General features: G+C 38.6%; 1 protein-coding gene across 1 annotated transcript in view; it reads left to right on the forward strand.

The window, feature by feature from the left end:
* Nucleotides 1–20,317, forward strand: part of lrrk1 (leucine-rich repeat kinase 1) — a 151,199-nt gene that overhangs the window by 54,020 nt on the left and 76,862 nt on the right. Inside the window, exons 10-15 of the mRNA XM_073858779.1 lie at nucleotides 2,241–2,378; nucleotides 3,536–3,648; nucleotides 6,837–6,907; nucleotides 10,179–10,308; nucleotides 13,414–13,526; nucleotides 19,410–19,624. Coding sequence (XP_073714880.1) covers nucleotides 2,241–2,378; nucleotides 3,536–3,648; nucleotides 6,837–6,907; nucleotides 10,179–10,308; nucleotides 13,414–13,526; nucleotides 19,410–19,624 — 780 coding nt within the window. The remainder of the gene's footprint in view (nucleotides 1–2,240; nucleotides 2,379–3,535; nucleotides 3,649–6,836; nucleotides 6,908–10,178; nucleotides 10,309–13,413; nucleotides 13,527–19,409; nucleotides 19,625–20,317) is intronic.

A 20,317-nucleotide genomic window follows, 5' to 3' on the forward strand; every position in this document is an offset into this window, starting at 1 on the left:
TTATAAGTTATGTTTTGTGTTAATATTATTCGGTTTATGTTGCGTATATTTCTAAGGTTGATATTTGATATACTGTTGAGTAGTTTAATCTACATCAATGTGTCATATTTTCTAAAATAAATTAATATTTTTCTGATTACATATTTATTTTAATAAGTCAGAAATTTCTCCGCTGTTTATTGCTGACAGGCGCGGTGGGCGCGTGCAACAGGTGACGCAAATTATGGGTCCTCAGAAGGCTAGACCGTCTCATTTCAGTTCTGTTCGCGAACTTCTGAGCCTGCCACCTTGAAAGACAGAGTGCTCACCTTTTAAGGTCGCATGCTTAGAAGGACACAGCTAATAACAAGCAGTCGATCCGCCACCCGCCCAAATTTAATTAAAATATTATTTTTCGTCACGTCATCCGCCCGATCCACGTTTATCCGCGAAGTCCAAGGCTGTAATCGCCAACCGCGCATCTCTAGCAAACGGAGTTGCGATTAATCGTTATGCACCCCTTCTTACTTGCCGACTTTTATTTGATGCAGTTCTACTTGACACCTGCGACATGACCAGGGGTGCGTTTCCCAAATGCATCGTTAGCCAACTACTGTCGTAAGTTTCGTCGGTACTGACAATGTTCAACGATATGGTGTTTCCCGAAACCATAGTTCAAACGAACATTCGCAAGCTGCATCGCAAACTTGTGTGATTTGACTGACAGCTCTTCATCTGTCGTAAGAAGCATAGTTCCTTTTTATTATAATATGTAGACTTGCGTTGATCATGCTTTTGAACAAAATAAGCAAAAAACATGTCGTACAGTCTATATCCATCATTCTAAATATATACAATTTTATTTTACGTCTTTAAGTTTTTAAACAGAATTAAAGTGCTGCTTTTGAAAACTGTGCATGTGCGCAGTCCTACGAGCTTTAAGACCCTGGGGAATCCCTGGGAGGAGTGACGTAAGAGGGAACTTGCGCATGAATTGAATATATTGAAAATAAACAACATATAACTAAATTACGATAACAAAATCAGTCTTCTGATGCGCTATATATTATTTACAGCAATAATCTGACATTAAATCAATTTGCACAGATTAATTAGTATTTTACCCCACACGTGACAACATGGTTCAAACGACGAATGTGCGACAAAGTTACAAATTTTTGGGAAACAGTCGTGACAAGGTAGTTCGTTTCTCCAACTATGCATTGTACTATGTTGGTTCAGCAGCGGGTTAAGCCATTGTTCGGGAAACCTCCTCATTTCAACGAAATCCAGCGTTAAACAAACACACACGCACAACTCAGCTGCTACCCCTAACTATATCAATTGTTTCCATAAGGCTGGGTTCTTTGGGAACTAAACAAGCTTATGTTTCCCTCACAAACTACAACACACTTCTTCGGTGATGTTGATTTTGTGTCAGCTCTTGGTTGTATGTGCGTTTTTCCGGTTAAAGTGTCCATATAAGAACTTTTACTGTACTTTCTGCACTGAAATTGCCCATAAAAGAAATAAAGCAAGATTTTTACGTATGTTTCATGTTCGAAAAACTTTCCGAAACATTGTATATACAGTACTGTTAACATTCTAGTAATGCTCCTTAATAAATCTTACATAAAGATATACTGTAGCTCACCAAATTTATTTGTATTATTTACTCAACCTGATGCTCTTCTAAACCTGTATGATGGTCCTTTGCTTCTATTAAAATTCAAAAAAAGTTTATAAATGACCGGGATAATAACAGTTTATTGTGACCACAGTTGTCAAGCTCCAAAAGGACAAAAAATGACCAAAGACGTAGCGCAGAAATAATGTAGACAGAAGTTGCTATTTACTGCTGTTCTCCCCCTCCACAGCTCTCATATCTCCATTTTGCATGAATAGAGATTTTGATTATGACATGAGAGCTAATGGCATTTAAATATTATTGATGTATTAAGGAAGTAAAACTTTTTGGCTGTGCTATATGGGGAATTCTAGGCAACATGCACATCTGACTCAGAACATAGCAAAGCCAAAGGTACCTTATTTCGTTTTTTGAGGCGACTACTGTGCATACCAGAATAAAATATCAAGGACAGGTTTTATTTTAAAGTTCATAGTTGGCAAATACTGAACATTAAAATACACTGTAATATACATCAAGTGCATTTAGTCGAGCATGGTGTTAACTGTAAGTTGTACATAATAAGTTTTACATTGCTTTTTAGAGATAATACTGAGATAATTTTACCCCACAGAAAATCTGCAAAGCTTCAAACAACCAGATAGAGAGCCTCTCTGACACCATCTCCATCTTCTGGAGGACTCATCTGAAGGAGGTGGACTTCTCTGAGAACAGCCTGAAGGAGCTTCCCTCATACATATTTGAGCTGGAGGTAAGAAATGACCCGCTCTCTGAGGATCCGACAGCTTTGGGTTTCAACCAGTGTGTGCTAACATTTTCCATCTCCGTCATGCTGGGAAATCATGAATCATCAGGTTTTGAACAATTTTGTGCAAAGTCCACGCAGGCTTGTGTCAGTGATGTCATTCAATCCAGAAGAAGAATACCAAATACAAAGTTTTTAACTGAACTTTTTAATGACAAAATGTTATTAAATGAACAAGCGTTTTCATTAGTGGCCATTTGTTCCACTTATTTTCTTCATCTTTACCACATGATGGCACTGTACTCGTAGTAAACATCATATTGAGCATATTCAAACATCCAGTGTTTCATCTGTGTGTTCTTTACAGTAATAGATTTATAAAATAGATGATTTAAGAAGAAACATTTAAAGTTTGCTAATCACAGTTTTTTTAGCAACTTTGAAAGAACCAAAGTGAGCCACGAATGTTTACAAATATATGCCAGAGCAGCTCAGTCAGTAGTAAAGATTTTATAGTATTTGAGTTTTCCGTTAACTTCATCATTGTTTTCGCAAGGTTCTGGTCAGATGTCAACACAAAACTATGTAAGAAAGTAAGAGAGAGAGAGAAACGAGGAGAGATGGCAAACTAAAGTCCTTGAGCTAGAACAACGGGGGGAGAGATGGTGATTAGTCATTTAAAATTTAATTTAATGCTTGAGCAGTTTGACTTTATAAATATTTGCTATTTGAAAAGGTTTTATAGTCTATGTGAAATTTAAAATGAAAGTAGTTGGGGGTGAAGACATGTCATAGGCATACCACAATATCATAGATACCAAGTTTTGACTTGGGCCAAGAAGCAACTACCCAGAACATCCAGATAACAGCATTAACCTGCTGCTTTGAATAATGTAGATTATTTAGTAACTTTTATATGGAGCTTAAACCATGGCCATGTAGTTTAAACATTACCCTGCTTCTTCATTCAGTGTTCCTCGGTGAGATAACAAAGATTAATGTGTTTACAATAAGTGCCCGTGATATCAAGTTCACACTCGCAAATTGTCTTGAAAAATTACCAGTGCAGGCCAATACCGTTATACATTAATGAAACATCATGTTTATACCTCCAGGTGTGTGAGTCAGAGAAATGACGGTGTGCTTTTGTGTGTGTTTTTTAGGCGGTTGTCTCTCTGAAGTTGTGTGGGAATAAAATATCCACTCTTCCCACTCCTAACAAATGGAAATGTTCTCATCTCCGCACACTAGACCTATCCAGAAACCAATTGGGGAAGTAGGTCAAGTGCGAACACACCTTTGCTTATAGGCTCTGTTGCAAAATCTAGTAAAAGTTAAGGACGTAATTTGTGTGTGCAGCCAAAAAGCACAAGGGCTGCTTGAAATGTTAGTTTATTTTTGGATTTTGTGTAGCTTAATTCATATAGACCCTTTTACAGCCCATGTGATCAAATAGCCTGTGCGCGCATTTTGGCAACGGAAGTGGTGTTGTTTGTTCCCCAGTGGTTCTAACATTTTAACAAACTGAGAAAGTTTATCAAAACGGTTTCCCAGCATCAAAATGTCTGGTTGTTGCGTTTGGTTGCACTAGTATAATATACTAATATACGTAAATATGTATCTGTCCACTTTATATTTGGCCATCTGCTAACGTTTTCTATCCACTCCACTTTAGTACATGGATCTGGTAGCTGTGTTGAACAAGTTGATAAAGTTAACTTTTTAAAATAACTTTCTCTGTATGTGTTGCTTCACTGCTGATTCTTGCAGTACTTCCGTTGCCAATATGCGTGCGCATACGTTGCCACGTCATCAAAGTGTACAAACATTAAAAGGGTCTATAGCATTGCATTAGTAGCTCAAAAAAATTGTGGTTTTGTTTCCCAGGGAGTGCACATACTAATACAAATGCTTCGGATTTAAGTGTCTTTCGTAAACATAAATGTAAATTATAAATTATGTTTGACCAAATTCAAAACAAGCAATGCACATCTTTGAAGAAAAGTCTATCCCCAATTTTATCCAAGATAAATCCAAATTTCTCTTGATTTGCCCTGGATTTGTCTTGGATTAAATTTTGTCATAGTGCATCATATATATAATAAAATAATATAATAAATAAATATATATATATTTAATTAATTAAAATTATACCACGGGGCTGTTGAATGCTTTATTCTGATTGGTTGAGAAATGTTCCATGGGTGTTGATTATTTTTCAGTAACCACACACCTAACCTTTAAAATGTCTTAAAAAAAGGCAACAGAGCAATATTTTTGGGAACCGTGGTGTAAGCGGAATAATTGACTCCGGGTCATTGAATTATTCGAAAATAATGCACACCCGCGGTGTAACGGCACTCCGCTTCGTGTAACCACCTTGGGTGTGCATTATTTTCTTATAATTCAATCGCCCGTCGTCAGTTATTCCTTATGTATTTTATTCTACATTAAGTCTTAAAAATAGTAGCTTTTTTGCTTAGTATGTGTTCCTCTAGTTCATAGCATCAGCACTGTCATGGGTTAGATTCCCAGAGAACACGCATACTGATAAAATAAATAGCTTAAATGCACTGTAAATCATAAATATAAAATTTATGACAGTATGAAGGCATTAGCTTAGCCACATGCTAACAACAATCTTTCTCAAAATCAGTTGCATGAATATTTAAATAAGGAATGGAGTAACTGCCGATGGTCTTCTAAGGGGCAGATCACACGAAACATTTCTAAACGCAAGGTGTGCCACACTGCCTTTTTTGGTCACTTTAAAAAAGAGCAGTGCGGGACGGCTTTTATGTTGCTAGGCAACCACTGAGGCAGCTTTTGCTGTTAACTGTCATATAAGCAGAAGCTTTAACTCATTCGCCGCCAGCCATTTTTTCATCAGCATTTTTTGTGATTATCGCAAAAAGTTTCACAAAATGCCTTCGAGGAAATTTTTCTTCTAAAAAATATATAAACATACAAATATATCAAACGAAAGAACAGACAATTACATTATTTACAAATTACATAATAAAATTTTTGTGAAGGAATTTTGTTAGAGATCAGATTCAGAACAATAATCAAAACATACACAGAGTTTAAAGGAATAGTCTACTCATTTTCAATATTAAAATATGTTATTACCTTAACTAAGAATTGTTGATACATCCCTCTATCATCTGTGTGCGTGCACGTAAGCGCTGGAGTGCGATGCGACGCTTCGATAGCATTTAGCTTAGCCCCATTCATTCAATGGTACCATTTAGAGATAAAGTTAGAAGTGATCAAACACATCAACGTTTTTCCTATTTAAGACGAGTAGTTATACGAGCAAGTTTGGTGGTACAAAATAAAACGTAGCACTTTTCTAAGCGGATTTAAAAGAGGAGCTACATTTTATGGCACAACAGCACCTTTGGGAGCACTTCGACTCGGCGCAGTAACACCCTCCCACTCCCATTATGAGAGTGAGAAGGGGAGCGGACTTTTCAGGCGAGTCGAAGTACTCCCAAAAGTGCTATTACGCCATAAAATATAGTTACTCTTTTAAATCCGCTTAGAAAATCGCTATGTTTTATTTTGTACCACCAAACTTGCTCGTATAACTACTCGTCTTAAATAGGAAAAACGTTGATGTGTTTGGTCACTTCTAACCTTATCTCTAAATGGTACCATTGAATGAATTGTGCTAAGCTAAATGCTATTTGAAGCGTCGCAGCGCGCTCCAGCGCTTACGTGCACGCACACAGACGACAGAGGGACGTACCAACAACTCCCAGTCAAGGTAATAACATATTTTAATATTGAAAATGAGTAGACTATTCCTTTAAAACTAGTAAATAACATTTTGGCTTCAGTTTTTCATAAATTGGGTAAGTGCGCCTAGTGGATAATCGCGGTATTGCAGATTAACATAAAAATTCATCGGTAACACGTTTTTTATTCAAATGTTTTCTCTTAATTGACGAGATAACTCGTCAATGGTGAGGAAAGAATTAAAAAGAGGACGCTTGCTCCTCTTGATCGAGGGTGAGAGGTGCACAAATACGCATTAAGGGCAGTCTCTGGTTGTTCCAAGCAGCTGTAAACTTCTGTCACCACAACGGAAGGCCCGCCTCTCCCCTTATTCGAATGGACAATGGAATAAACACAAGTAATGATGGGAGCTTTTCCGCTCAGAGCGCTCCTTCAAAAACGCACGGTGAGGCCAAAACCCGGATAAACAGGGCATAACTTTCTCTGCCCACAGAAAATCATTCAAAAATCATCATTCTAAATCAATCATTCTAAATTGGTCACTTAGTCACTATATTTTATTTAGATTGTTGCCTATTAAGGTGGCTGACTAGGTTTTGTAAAAGAGCCTTATACACACACATACAGTATGTCTTAAAACGCTTCTTCACCATCAATACATTTTACGGTCCTCGTTGTTGTGTAGCAATATGGATTGTGAAATGTACTTTTTACTTAAAGGACAGGGGAACCTACCAAAACCAGGAAACTGGCCTTCTTCACTACGTGGCACAGAAGGGACCCAGAAACAGGTACAGTGCTGCATATCCAAACACTGTGGTTATGTTGCCATGGCACATCACAGCGTAAGACTGTAATTATGGCATTACCAGTCCAGAAATAAGTTAACCAAAGTGAACGCTGAGCAACTGCTTGGCAATAAAACCAGAACAATCACCATGGTTATAACTGTATGGATTGTTATTGTAAAGGCAACATGGTCGATTAAAGGGTTCTAAAATATTAAATAAAGGCCAAATTGATTTATATCTCAGTAATAGCATGACATTACAACGGTTTATATATTTTTGCTGAAAATTTAACAAAAATATGACCCTGGACCACAAAACCATAAGTTTATAAGAGTCATAAGGGTCGGTTTTTATTATATATATATAGTATTTATACATCATCTAAAGGCTGGATAAAGTAGCTTTCCAGTGATGTATGGTTTGTTGGCTGAGATACAGCTAATTGAAAATCTGGAATCTGAGTGCGCAAAAAAATCTAAATATCGAGAAAATTTCCTTTTTAAAGTTGTCGAAATGAAGTCTTTAGCAACACATATTCCTAATGATAAAAACATCTGTGATATTTACGATAGGAAATGTACAAAATATCTTTATGGAACATTACCTTTATTTAAAGATGACATACATATTTGTTAGTTAAGGTGGTAAGGTTGAGCGGTGGGATAGGGGGCGTGGATATCAAAGGGTCGGGGCGTAAGCCTCATGATGAAAATTTAAATATTTTTATTTAAAACACTCAAATAAGACTTAATTTTGAAGAAACTATGACAGAAAATGAACACATACTAGATTATTAATGAATTAAATGTTTTACCTCTAACGGGAATAGGTGTGTGATAAAGTGAAACTAAAGGGTTAATAAACATAAACTAAAGCAGATGTTGTAGAACGTCTGGCGAACGATGATAGATAGCGCAAACATTTTAAAAACTGATTATTTCCCACTATTAATTACATTATCTTAAAGGAGTGTAACTACTGTAGCATCTAAATACCGTAAAACTTCAAATAATAGCCCGGGCTTTTATTTTCCCAAACCTATCATCACACCAGGCGTCTAAAAGAGACAGGCGTCTATAAGAGACAGGCTTTTAATTTAATTGTTCCAGCATGACAGCAGGAGGTTACCACATATTGGGGCGGTTTCCCGGACCAGGATTAGCTTAATCCAGGACTAGGCCTTAGTTTAATTAGGAAATATAACTAGTTTTAACAAACATGCCTTACTAAAAACATTACCTGTGTGCATTTTAAGGCAAAACAAAGGGCACTGATGTATTTTAGGATATGTAAGTGCAAGTTGTTTTCAGTTTGGAGAGCTCTTAAAAGTGTTTAAGTCTAGGACTAGTCTAATCCCTGTCCGGGAAACCGCCCCATTACATTTTATTTATAATTTGAATGTGTTTAACAAATTAGTTAGTGTAATAACAACAGTCTTAAATTATTGGCAGTATAAATAAAGCAAACAATGATATGTTTTTTTATTGGTTGTTGCGTGAAATCTTACCCAGATACAACAGTGCTATTTTCTGATTGGCTATTGTGTAGCCTCTTTCTTTTTTTTGTATTGGCTCGCTCGACTAGAACTCCAGGGGAGACGGGCTTGATAGAGAGAGAGAGAGCAGTGCGGCCAGATACATTTTAGGCGCTGCAGCATATTAAATATGATAAATAGTGTTTCCGCGTGAGAAATACAATGTGTGGCGGGAGTGCATGCATGACAAAAGACTGAAAGCCCGGCTATTATCAGCGGCCCCAAAACACTACCGGCCCACCGGGAAATGTCCTGACTCTCCCGATTGCCACTTCGCTACTGTCATCATCACCTCAATCCTGGCGACGAAGCTTGTTGTGTTGTCATAGTGATGAGTAAAGGAACGACTGCGTCTGTCACGTGACATCTACCGGTAAGCAAAAAAAACTTTAGCGTGTTCAATCTGCACCATAGAACTGTCTTAAACAGACTATCTGACGGGTTTTAGAAGATTAAATACAACCCGAAACTAAAAAACAGACCAGGCCTTTATTTGAGACAGGCGTTTATTTACCCAAACCTGTCGTCACACCAGGCGTCTAAAAGAGACAGGTGTCTATTTGGGACTCGGCTATTATTTGAAGTTTTACGGTAGTGCACATAAATAACGTGAGCAAGAGCGCTCAACAATTATATTGAATCAACAGGCACGTGAAACCTAGCTAGCAGGTTGCTGAAACAACAAAATCACCTTCTAACTTACTTTAAATTTGCAAGAACTATAGACTAACACAATAACTGGCTAGTTATCCTCCAGACAGTGACGGTCCGAACCACGTCTTTCTCATTGCGGCCATGTGTTGCGTGCCCGCTCGCGGTGTGAAACGTGTCCGCGCTATTCTCCGAGATGCACTTGCCGACCTTTTTGCAGCAAATTGTTTTTTTTAACGACCTAGTTAAGGCAGTAGGGTTTCCCAGCTTAGGCGGCCCGCCCGAACTGAAAATAACATTTAAATGTTATAAAAATTACTTTTTCCATGTTTAAGTGCTTTAATTGGGTCCCCAGTGTTTGTATCAACCTTGAAAACATGAAAAAGAACAAACCAGTAACTTAGTTTTGGTAAAACCATTCTCTGCTGTAAAAAAATAGGAAAATTGAAATTTGGCTCCCCTTGTGATGTCAGAAGGGGATAATACCGCCCCTTAATATGCACTATCCAACCACGGCACTGCCATTAAGTGCAGAGATCAGATTATTTGCATTAAGAAGGACACATCCAAAAATGTCACATTTTTGCTCACAAGGTGGAAATTTTAACATGCTATAATAAATGATCTATATGGTATTTTGAGCTTAAACAAAATGTCACAAATGTACTCTGGGGACACCAAATATTTATTTTCCTAAAAATGTCTTGTGAAATGTCTTCTTTAATATTCTAATTATTATTGGCATTTGAAATCTATAATTTTGACCCATACAATGTTTTGTTGGATATTGCTCCAAATATATCAGTGCTACTATGACTGGTTTTGTGGTCCAGAGTCATAAATATGGCTTATATATTAAATGATGTGTTTTTGTGATTACGGCTAAATAAAATGGTTTTCAGATGAAATGCACTTTATTTTATTCTTTTAATCTTTACCGCTGGCCTGCTGTCGAAACACTCATCCATATTATTGCAGTAGTTAAGTAGCACAGTCATGTGTGCTTAATGTTCAGGGATGTAATTCAGCTGTACATTATGTGGTTTCAGTGAGTTTCTTATACTTTGGTGGCTTTTTTTTTTGCAGTTTGTTCCATCCAGTTTCCCGTAATATTGCGGGATTCTTTGGAAGTTCTCTTCCTGAACGACAACCAGCTGGAATGTGTGCCGCCTTCAATATGTGCCCTCAGGAACCTCTCTGAACTCTATCTTTCCAAGTAAGTCCTAGCGCAGCAGCTGTGCATCATGGGAATTGTAGTTTGTAGACTCACAGTCTTGTTATGGATCTTTATTGTTTTAATTTGAATAATTAGACGTTGATTAATGCATAGACAGTGCATTTGCTTGTTGTAGTGTGTAGCAGTTGAATACTACAGTATATAAATGTAAAATAGGGCCAAATAGTACATTTTAGTATTTTTAATATTAGTCAAGGGGTTCTTTCACTTTTAACCCCTTCAGACCTGATTTCTCAGGTTTTTAATCAGTGTGCCTTATTTTGATTGTGATGTCCATTTCAGTGGACGCAGGGTCTGAAAGGGTTAAGACTTCTGTATGCATAACCCTTTGCTTGGCGGAGGTACTGAATACTGAAAAGCACTAATGTGTGTGCATTGTCAATGTGCTGCTGATGGATTTGATCATAACCGTGATGATCTCTAGAGAAGACATTTTTACATTCTAAGTGGACTGAAGATTTATGTAATGTGCAATTGGATTAAACTATTTTACACTACGTCAAACTTAATGTCTTTTTTAAACAAGAATTAGTTCAGTTCAATAATTATTATTGTGATGGATTGAATTTTTTAAAAGCCAGTACACTCTCTGCATAGACAGCAATTTTTAAGCATCATAAAGTTGGCTCCTGATGCATAAAGTCGGAGAAAGGAGTGGGCCTAGTGGTTTGAGTCATGATTTGAGTCAGAGTCAGGCTTGTAACCCGAGATTTGGTTTGAGTCTCATGCCCGGCAGGCTGGGACTTAAGGTGCCCTTGAGCAAGGCACCTTAAACCCAATTGCTAACCGGGTGGTGTAGGGATAGCTGTGTGTTCATGACTTGCATGTGCGTGTGTTTACTACTCACTGGGATAGATTAAATGCGGAGGTCACTAGGGTTGTGCCGATAGGCGATACTATCGTCTATACTATGAGCAAGTGCTACTTTTTTATAAAGTTTACTTAAAACTTTTTTGTTTTACTTTTTGTTTTATTTAATTTATTTATTTAATTTATTTAAATGCGTTGATTAGTTCAATGGTTCACTCGTTTATTGTAATTGCAACCCATTGTTTAAAAATCCTTTACAGGATGATGGCTCTCTCTGACTCCGCGACAGCGACCCATGTTTAAATTTTCGGTTTGACTTCTGTCAAAGGTTTAATAGACAGACGAATCGTTACAATTTATGAATCGAGATCGTAATCTTTTTTCAAATTAATCGTGAAGCCCTACATTCTAAGAAAGAATGTGTTAATTAAAAAAAAAATTGTGTGATGCTTTTAACACATTATGTGTCATTTTGTGTTGATTATTGAAGTTGTGTTAAAAGTAGTCTCGCGTAGCCAGACCTTCAATACTGAAGGTCTGGTGTTTTTCGCTGCTTTTTCTGGACAAAGCCCGCCCACGAGCTGTTTGACCGACATGTCAAACAACCAATCACAGTTTGTTTCATCTTGCGTCACGTTTTGGACTCCCCACAATAATGAGCCGGCTGGCAACAAGTCAGTTATTGAAATAACCAGCCGCAACCGAATAGCATCTAAATAAACAACATTACTCACCATAGGCCAACGTTGTGCACTTAATCAACAGCCACACCAATGAGACGCTCCCGTTAAACATCTGTTTGAAGCATATCTCTCCACTTTTTAACACATACAAGCAATTCAGGAGAACCGAACTTTTTGACTCCACTAACTGCCTTAAGCAAAACTCTTGGACGTCTTTTAGAGAGTCGATGCCGCGAACTTTGCAGATTTTTGAGAATCCAATGTTTAGCTAATCATGATAACTGCTCATTATTATCCACGTGAACACGACTGATTCTCTTCCTCAATGGAACGTCAGAGGTTTGTTTTCCAGGGACCGAAACTAATCGCGACACTCGCGTCTCCTGGAAATACGTTTTTTTCAACCAATCAAAGACGACTTTAACATTTTCACAGGGTTTCCAGAAAAATGTACGAAAAACATCAGACGTTCAGCCAACAGTTTGTGGGCGTGACGTCTGAGGCTGAGACTATGTTAAAAGTAACAAAAAATGTGTTGTTCTAATTAATAATTGAGATTTAGTGTGTTGTCCTTAAACTAACACTGATTGTGTTTTCTTTAACACATCCTTTCTAATGCTGCATACACACCAAACACGAGGCAACGCGTTCCTCGTTCTAGATTATTCTCGTGATTTAACTTTGTGACGCATTTGAGACGAATAGCGCATGTTTTCACGGCAATCACGCCCCCCAATTCGCGTCATTCGCATCTCCCCACGTGAGTTTGTGTCTCGTCGTGTATGCATTGACTTTGTATGTAATCTAATCATGCAAATCGTTAAATTCGCATTTGGTGTGTAAGCCCCATAATGGTGCATTCCCACCAACCGCAGTAGAGGCGACAAAAAAGCGCTATTCGTGCATAGTTGGACACATGAACATTTGAGTTCACTTCGTCATTCGCGCGTGAAAGCCGGGCGTGAAATTCTAGTCATTCACGTGGAAATTTGCGTCATGGTAGGGGCTTCTGCGACTCCGCTGAGACTTCGCTCGCTTCCTGTAATCACGTCACTACTACAGCAAGGTCCTGATTGGTTAACGTGGCGCGGAAATCCGCCGAAGTTCAGATTTTTAAACTCACGCTCAATAAAAGCTTTTTCCCCCACTATTGGACATTGGCTGATTGTTTAAAAAGTGTACGTTATATCTTCTTGCAATCAAAAGGAGAAGGAAAGTAAATCAGAATTTATGCTATGTGATTACTTTGAATTGGGTCACAATGAGAACAGAATTGCAGTTTGTATTCTCTTGACTACTACGATTTCATGATATAATACTTTATAACAAGGTGTAAAAAGCATGTGGAGTGGGTGTATGTGTACAGTGGTCCAAATCGCTCACTCATGAGGATCAATTTTGATTAGGTTGTTGCCTCAAATGAATCCAATGATGATTTTTTTGCAAGTGTGTGTGAAAGTTTCTTACACTACAGTGAAGATATTGACTGCTAGTGCAGTAGTATTACCTGGTTTATAAATTCACAGGAAACAGGCTAATCATGTTTTGTTTAGACTTGCATAGCTTTAATTGAATTTTTTTTTCTCTGTAGTAATCCAGGGATCCAGGAACTTCCCACTGAACTTGGGCAGCTCTCCAACCTTTGGCAGCTGGACATTGAAGACTTGAACATCACCAATGTTCCTGCTGACGTCAGGAAAGACGGTACAACACTGCTGATATTACTGTAGCTGTTCAGATCTCTGTGATACCCAAATGCTAGTGAAAAAAAAATTTTTTTCCAATACCAGTACACATCAAAAACTATTAAGCTGTTAACCACGCCTCTTTATAGAAAAATACCAAATTAATTTTAAAACGGCATGTAGATCCTGGATTTTGTCATGCTCGACCTGCTATTGCCAGGTGAGAGATGTCCTAAGGGCAACATATTGTGTTGACCCAAGGACAACATCTTTGTAAATCAGACTGAAACCCACCCCAAACCCCAACACTAAGCATAACTGAACCCTAAAATCTGAGGGAAATGATAATTGAAAAACAATGTTCTAGAAGCAGCTAATCCTGGTTGTAAGCTTAAATTTTAAACAAACTGTAAACTTATTTCTGAAATCTGATTTGTTGATTGAAATTTTGTCCGTGGGTCAACATAATGTGCCCTGAGGACATCAACCACTTGGTAAAATCATGAAAGCCTTTTGTCTTTGGCAAGGTTCACGATGACCATGTCTGTATAAAAATGTTCATGTAGCCTTCTTGCATTAACATTCATTTAACTTTTGCAAGTAATTTGGAGTTTGTATAAAATAAAACAAAACATTTAGTTTCAAGCAAGCTGAAGAACAAATAAAAACAACAGATCAAAGACCCCAATTTAAGTCAACCATGCTTTAAGTTATTCAAGTACACAGACACAGTCATAAAATTAAAAACAAATAAATAAATTACAACCCATAGAACAAAAGCACAAATTAACTAAACACCCAAAATTAGATAAAACTACAAAAGCAATATTTTATTATAAGGTGCATAATCGTCACTGTGTAATTATTTGATATAATACGTTAATACTGATTCAATGCTGTCAGAGTTTACATGAGAAGCATGTAATTAAAATGAGATATATTGTTTATTTTTTTAGTACAAACATTGTGTTAGTGTCTTCTTGTAGATAGTTTGTTCATGATCGTTTTATTGAATTTTTATGATTTTATGATTCTTTTTATCGCATCAATATGTACAACAGTGCAAGGTCTGTCAGGCTGATTACACTGCAAGGCCTAATGCACAGGTCCAGTATTTTGTCTTTTCCATACATTTTACAGTACCTCGCCAAAACACATCTCACTGTTGACACATGCAGCTGAATTAGCATGAGGAAAGATATGAGTGTGCTTTGTACTCTGTAGAAAAAAACATGACATATTTTTAAATTCTAATACCATCCTGGTTTCAGTACATTATTATTTCTCGAATTTGTATTGGAAAGATGTGGCTAAACGGCACCTCCGTCAAAAATGAAATAATTATATTTACCGAATGCTCTCAGCACGAATCAAATCCGCTTCATCCTGGCCTCAGACCATTCAGAAAAACAGTTTGTTGGCCGAATCAATAAGAAGCTGGGTTTCCCTCCAAACATGAAGCGAAGTTCGCAAAAACAGAAAAGAAAACTAATGCGAATTAGGCGCATTTCCATCCAGTTCTTCAAAGCGGATAATAGTGGTATTTGCAACCTGGTAACCAGCAGTAAACAACACAAAGCAATAATATGAACCGTTATTAACAGAAGCCAGTGTCATAACAATAGGTGTGTGGCCCACAATCCTGTGCACTTTGTCAGTAAACATTAATTTTAGTTTTCCCCTCAAAACCACTTCTGGAAAGCTGCCGTTTCACACCCATGTACCCATTGTTTTAAAATTTTGCAGTTGCTTCGTAAAACATTCCAGGTCTTGTCAAATCCATCAGCCGAAGCAGCTGATTAGTCATAAGGGTTTAAAGAGCACCTATATTCCTATTCACGATTTTACATTTCCTTTGGTGTGTAAGTGTGTATTAGTACATGTTAACGATACATACCCCAAAGTAAACGATGACGCGAGTTATCGTCTCCAACGTAAATGATTGGTGATGTAGAGAAGACCGACATTATCATAATTCCTTCCGCTTCAGACTCAGCCTGTAAGTTAACTCCTGTTAGCATTTCTTTGTTACCGAATCTTTCAAACATGGTAAGGAGCGTCACATTTCCGGCTGACGACAGAGGTATTCAGGACAATCACAACGTACAGATTAGCTGGCAAATGGGGTCACAGCGTTTTTCAAATCGATGAGTTTATACAAAATCCATGTGTTTCAGGAAGAGAGGTAAATCTGGAGAAACAAAAATGTATGGTATGTGGAAAATAATGTGTTTTTAACCATTAACCACGCAAACACATTGTATGATACCAAATACACAAAATAACCTTGTTTTTAGACATGAAATAGGTGAACTTTAATGTTCGTTACGTCAAAATATATTCAGCATATGCGTTTCCATCTTCAAATATTCGCATTAACTAATTTTTGCACTAAACAAAACCACCTCAAGCGAGCATACAAACCTTTATGCGAATTAAGGGATTTTTATTCATTTTTATTTTATTTTCTGATGTGATACTTCAAAATCTGCATAAAAGCAGGAAACATAGCTACTGAAGAGTCTGATAAAAATGCTCATTTACTAGAAAACATGCAAAGCGCACATACAGTAGAGTATTTTGCATAATAATATTTTACGTCTCATCCGTGTTCTGTAATGGGAAACCCGAGACATGTTGTTTTGGTATCAAGCCTCTAAAACACTGCAGTCCAGAATTTGTTTGATAAATATTTCATTATGGTAAATGCAGCTGTGAATTGTTCAGTCTGCTGCCAAAACATCATATAACTGAGGCATTCGTTGGAATATTTAATGCCTTTTACTGACGCAACAAGCTCAAGAGGTTAAGGCAAAATGGTGTTTCAATAACAAACACACACACACCCACACACACACACACAAACACATTATCAGCCTACATCTGCTCTGTTCACTCAAAACGACACCATGGGTACAGTTGCGTCACTGTCTCAGTATTCAACGTGCTCTAATGCTGGAGATTCACTGGAGCTTGTGATATCACTTATGTGAATGTGTTATAACAGTCATATGATATTAACTTGGGGGGAGGGGGTATTTATGGTTGTTTTGCAAAACCTATTGAGTTACATTGCTGTCTGTACAGCATATATAGGCTGCAACCTTCTGAAATGAAAGCTTATGACGCAAAAATATGTATGTATGTACAGAATGTTGTGCAGTTACGCAAAACAAGCAACGGTACTCTCACATAAATTTAAACCTGACATTTCCCCCACTTGCATTTAAACGAAAGCAGAGGAACTCGCACATAGACCATCCCTTTAGGACAGAAGCGGTCAAAAGTGGACAAATTGGCTCTTTAAAGCTCCCATAACACACGCTGTTCCTACTTATCTCATGTTTATCTTGAGTACCTGTATAGTTGTACTGCATCCTTCATATCTCTGAAGAGTCTTTATATTTATCAGATTTATAAAAGACACATCAGCTCTACCGTTTACGGAAAAATACGACCCCCTCGAGGCGTACCGCAGGAGGAGCGAGTCACAAGCAATCAAAACACACGAAGCCTTATTCCACTATCTCTGGATAACTTACTATAGAGTCCTGCACGGGTCCATTTTTGGAGAACCGCTTCCGACCGTAACCACAAATTTCAGCACCAGATCCGACCCGTCACCCGTGATAATATCAAAATTAAATCCGCAACCGCCCGGACCCGTTAATATTTGGCCCATAAATCGCACACGCTAAAATCATTCTAATTAAAGGGCTTTATTTTTTATCTCGTACCTCTCTCACAACATCGTCGTGAATGGGCTAATAAAACAGGCTAAAGTACGCTTTGTTTTGCGCCATTCAAGTAGCCTACTTTCGGCACAAATGGAACCTGATAACTATACACAAATAGGCCTATTAATAAAAAAGACCAAGAAAAAAACTATCTACACAACCCCTACTGTGCTCCTAAGTCTCGTTTCGAAATGCTTTCTAAGAGAAGACGTTTAGCTTCCGGCTATCAATGGCAAAACTTTTTGCAACTCCTGCAACGCTCGCTCCAACTAGGCTACGAGAAGAATCAACAAAGGTCGCGCACTGTCACAGTAGTGGTGACGTGATGGGTCAATGTTGCGCGTGTAATGGTAAATTGGGGCGTACACAAGCTTTTACGCTTGCGGCCGGCGCATGTTTTCAATTGATTCCAATGCGCTTTTCAAATAAGCCGGCGCTCGGCGGTTTTTCCGCACTCGGCGTCAAGAGTTCAAAGGGATTCAACTTTGGGTGAAAAGCTCCGCTTGTCAATTTAAGTTCTTATGCTGAGTTTACACTTACCGCGTTTTGGGCTTCAAAATCGCGTCTACCGCGCCTAGTTTGCCGCTTGAACAATTTGCATTTGCGTATGTAGAGCGGAGTAGACGTGCGGAAAAAGCAAGCGTTTGACGCGTGTCAGAGGCAAACTCCGCTTCTTGTGGGAGGGGCAAGTGCTATGCGGTTTTCTGTTTGCAAGATGACTGATGTTGATTGTGCATTTATCAAAGAGTTACCGGTTTGTATGTGGTAACCTTACTATAGGGGGAAATAAACAGTGCGGGTCGATAAACGTCACGTGACTCAAAAGTGAAATGTGTATTACAGCTTACCAGGTTGTCCGATGTCTTCACTGACACTCTTTCAAGCAAAGTCCTTTTTATTCCCGTCTCATCTATAGAAATAAGAACTTGTGTCGTATAGCTCCGGGTGACTGCTTATGGACAATAACAAGCGTTGGTTGAATGAGTGACTTCGGGCGGGGCTGCCACCACAGCAGCAAGCAGGCTCCTGATTGGTTAACGCGAAGCGAAATTCCGCCAAAGTTCAAATTTTTCAACTCGGGCGTTAGCCGCAAATTCGCGTGAACCGCAAAATGCACAAAAAGCACATTCACGCGTACCGCGCAAAACGCTCAGTTCGCGCAAGCTTCATGCCGCACCGAATGCCTTCACATTGACTTAACAATGAAATCACTCGCGCTTCACGCCTCTACCGCGGTTGTTGTAAATGCATCATTACACGGCCGTCCAATCACAGTGGAGGAGGGGCGGGACAAGTATCACAACAACCAACCAGCTCACATCTCAAGTATCACAGCTAAAAAGCGATCGGCTGAAAAAACAGCTGGCATTTTGTGTCCTCCAGGCACGTTTTGGTGTGCACAACCCACATACAAATTTTGCACATATTTTCATTCGCACTACTACCCGCCCGCACAGAGTTAATTATCCGCCCGCATCCCCACCCGTGAATTTTGGGAATGTCACAATCCACCTGTTTTAGACACTTTTAGGAGGGTATCCGCGGGTACCCGACCTGTTGAAGGACTCTGACTATCGATTCACTACATGTTTGTGTCGTTTACATTATATGCAGTTACGCTCCCATAGCCAACGATTGCCAACAAAACAGACATTTGATGCAGTTTTACTTACCGCCTGTGAGTCATGACCTGGTTGGGACCACCCCATTTCAACTAAATCCAACGTTAAACAAAGACACACGCACAGAAACTCCGCTGCTACCCCGGATAAACAAACCATATGCATTGTTTCCATAAAGGGAAGGCTCATTAGGAAGCAGAACAAGCTTATTTTCACTCAAAAACAACAACACACTACTGCAGTGACAGCTTTTGGTTGGTGTGTTTGTGCGTTATTCCGGTTAAAGTGCCCATATGAGGACTTCCACTGTACCAGGTTGCGTTTCGCTCAGAAATCAAACGTCCAACTGCTTTTTGAACCTTTACCAATGTTTAGGATGAGGAATCCAACTCTTTAATGGTGTTAATAAGTCAGAATGCATGAAATACTGTTAGACCTGCCCTTTAAAAAACAGGTGTGAACTAACATGCGTCTCTCACATCCACATGTGATCCATCTTAATACCAGGTGTAAATGTGCTCACAGCTTCTCTCTGTGTCAAAGGTCCTGCTGCGGTTTTGGCATACCTGCGAGCGGAGCTGCGTGGGGCGGAGCCCTGCAGGTTGCTGAAAATGATGGTGGTCGGTCCTCCCCGACAGGGCAAGAGCGCTCTGCTGGAAGGGCTTCAGACGGGCAAACCCTCACCGTTTCTCAACGCCGACTGCAGCGTTCACACCTCCGGCTGGGAACTGGAGAGACCCACGGGAGTTAAATCTTCAGTAAGAGCTTTTCACATTGACACATACACAAAAACTCCTTAATAATACTGAATCAAAGTATTCAACTTGCAAATGTCATGTGCATATGACAGTGGCTTGAAATATAAATGAATGATTTCAATACTTGAAAAAGTTGTGTATTTTAAGATCGATGCAAATTGCAGCGAAAGTGATGAGACAAAGAGGTGCTTGCTTTTCCCAGCAGTGTTGCCAGATTGGAAATGTTCAAGTATCGAACCAGAACCTCAAAATGATGGTATTTTGAAGAAAATGATTGTACACAAGTCAAATGTGCAGAATACAGCTATTTTATCTTGACAAACAACTTTTGATAGCCTGTAGATTTTCCCAGTAGATAATTAGCTAAGTGCACCTTAGTCGGAGAGTCAGAACAACTGGAAAAAAGAAAAAGAGTCATTCTCAGCGATGATTGGCCGTCGGTGTATGAATGAGTGAGTGAATGGGTGAATGTGAGGCAAATTGTAAAGCGTTTTGGATGGCCATAGGTCTGTTAAAAGCGCTATATAAATGCAGTCTATTTACCAATAAGTATAGAAGCCCTATGATTGCAACAACCATTCGAAGTGTCACAAAATCTGGATTTTTTTATTATTGATCGTACAGAGGTCAAAATGATGGTAAAAATACAATAATTATTGTACATCTGGCAACACTTTCTTTCTTTTTCCAGAA

The sequence above is a fragment of the Misgurnus anguillicaudatus genome, chromosome 21 (assembly GCF_027580225.2).
Source record: "Misgurnus anguillicaudatus chromosome 21, ASM2758022v2, whole genome shotgun sequence".
Taxonomy (NCBI): Eukaryota; Metazoa; Chordata; class Actinopteri; order Cypriniformes; family Cobitidae; genus Misgurnus; species Misgurnus anguillicaudatus.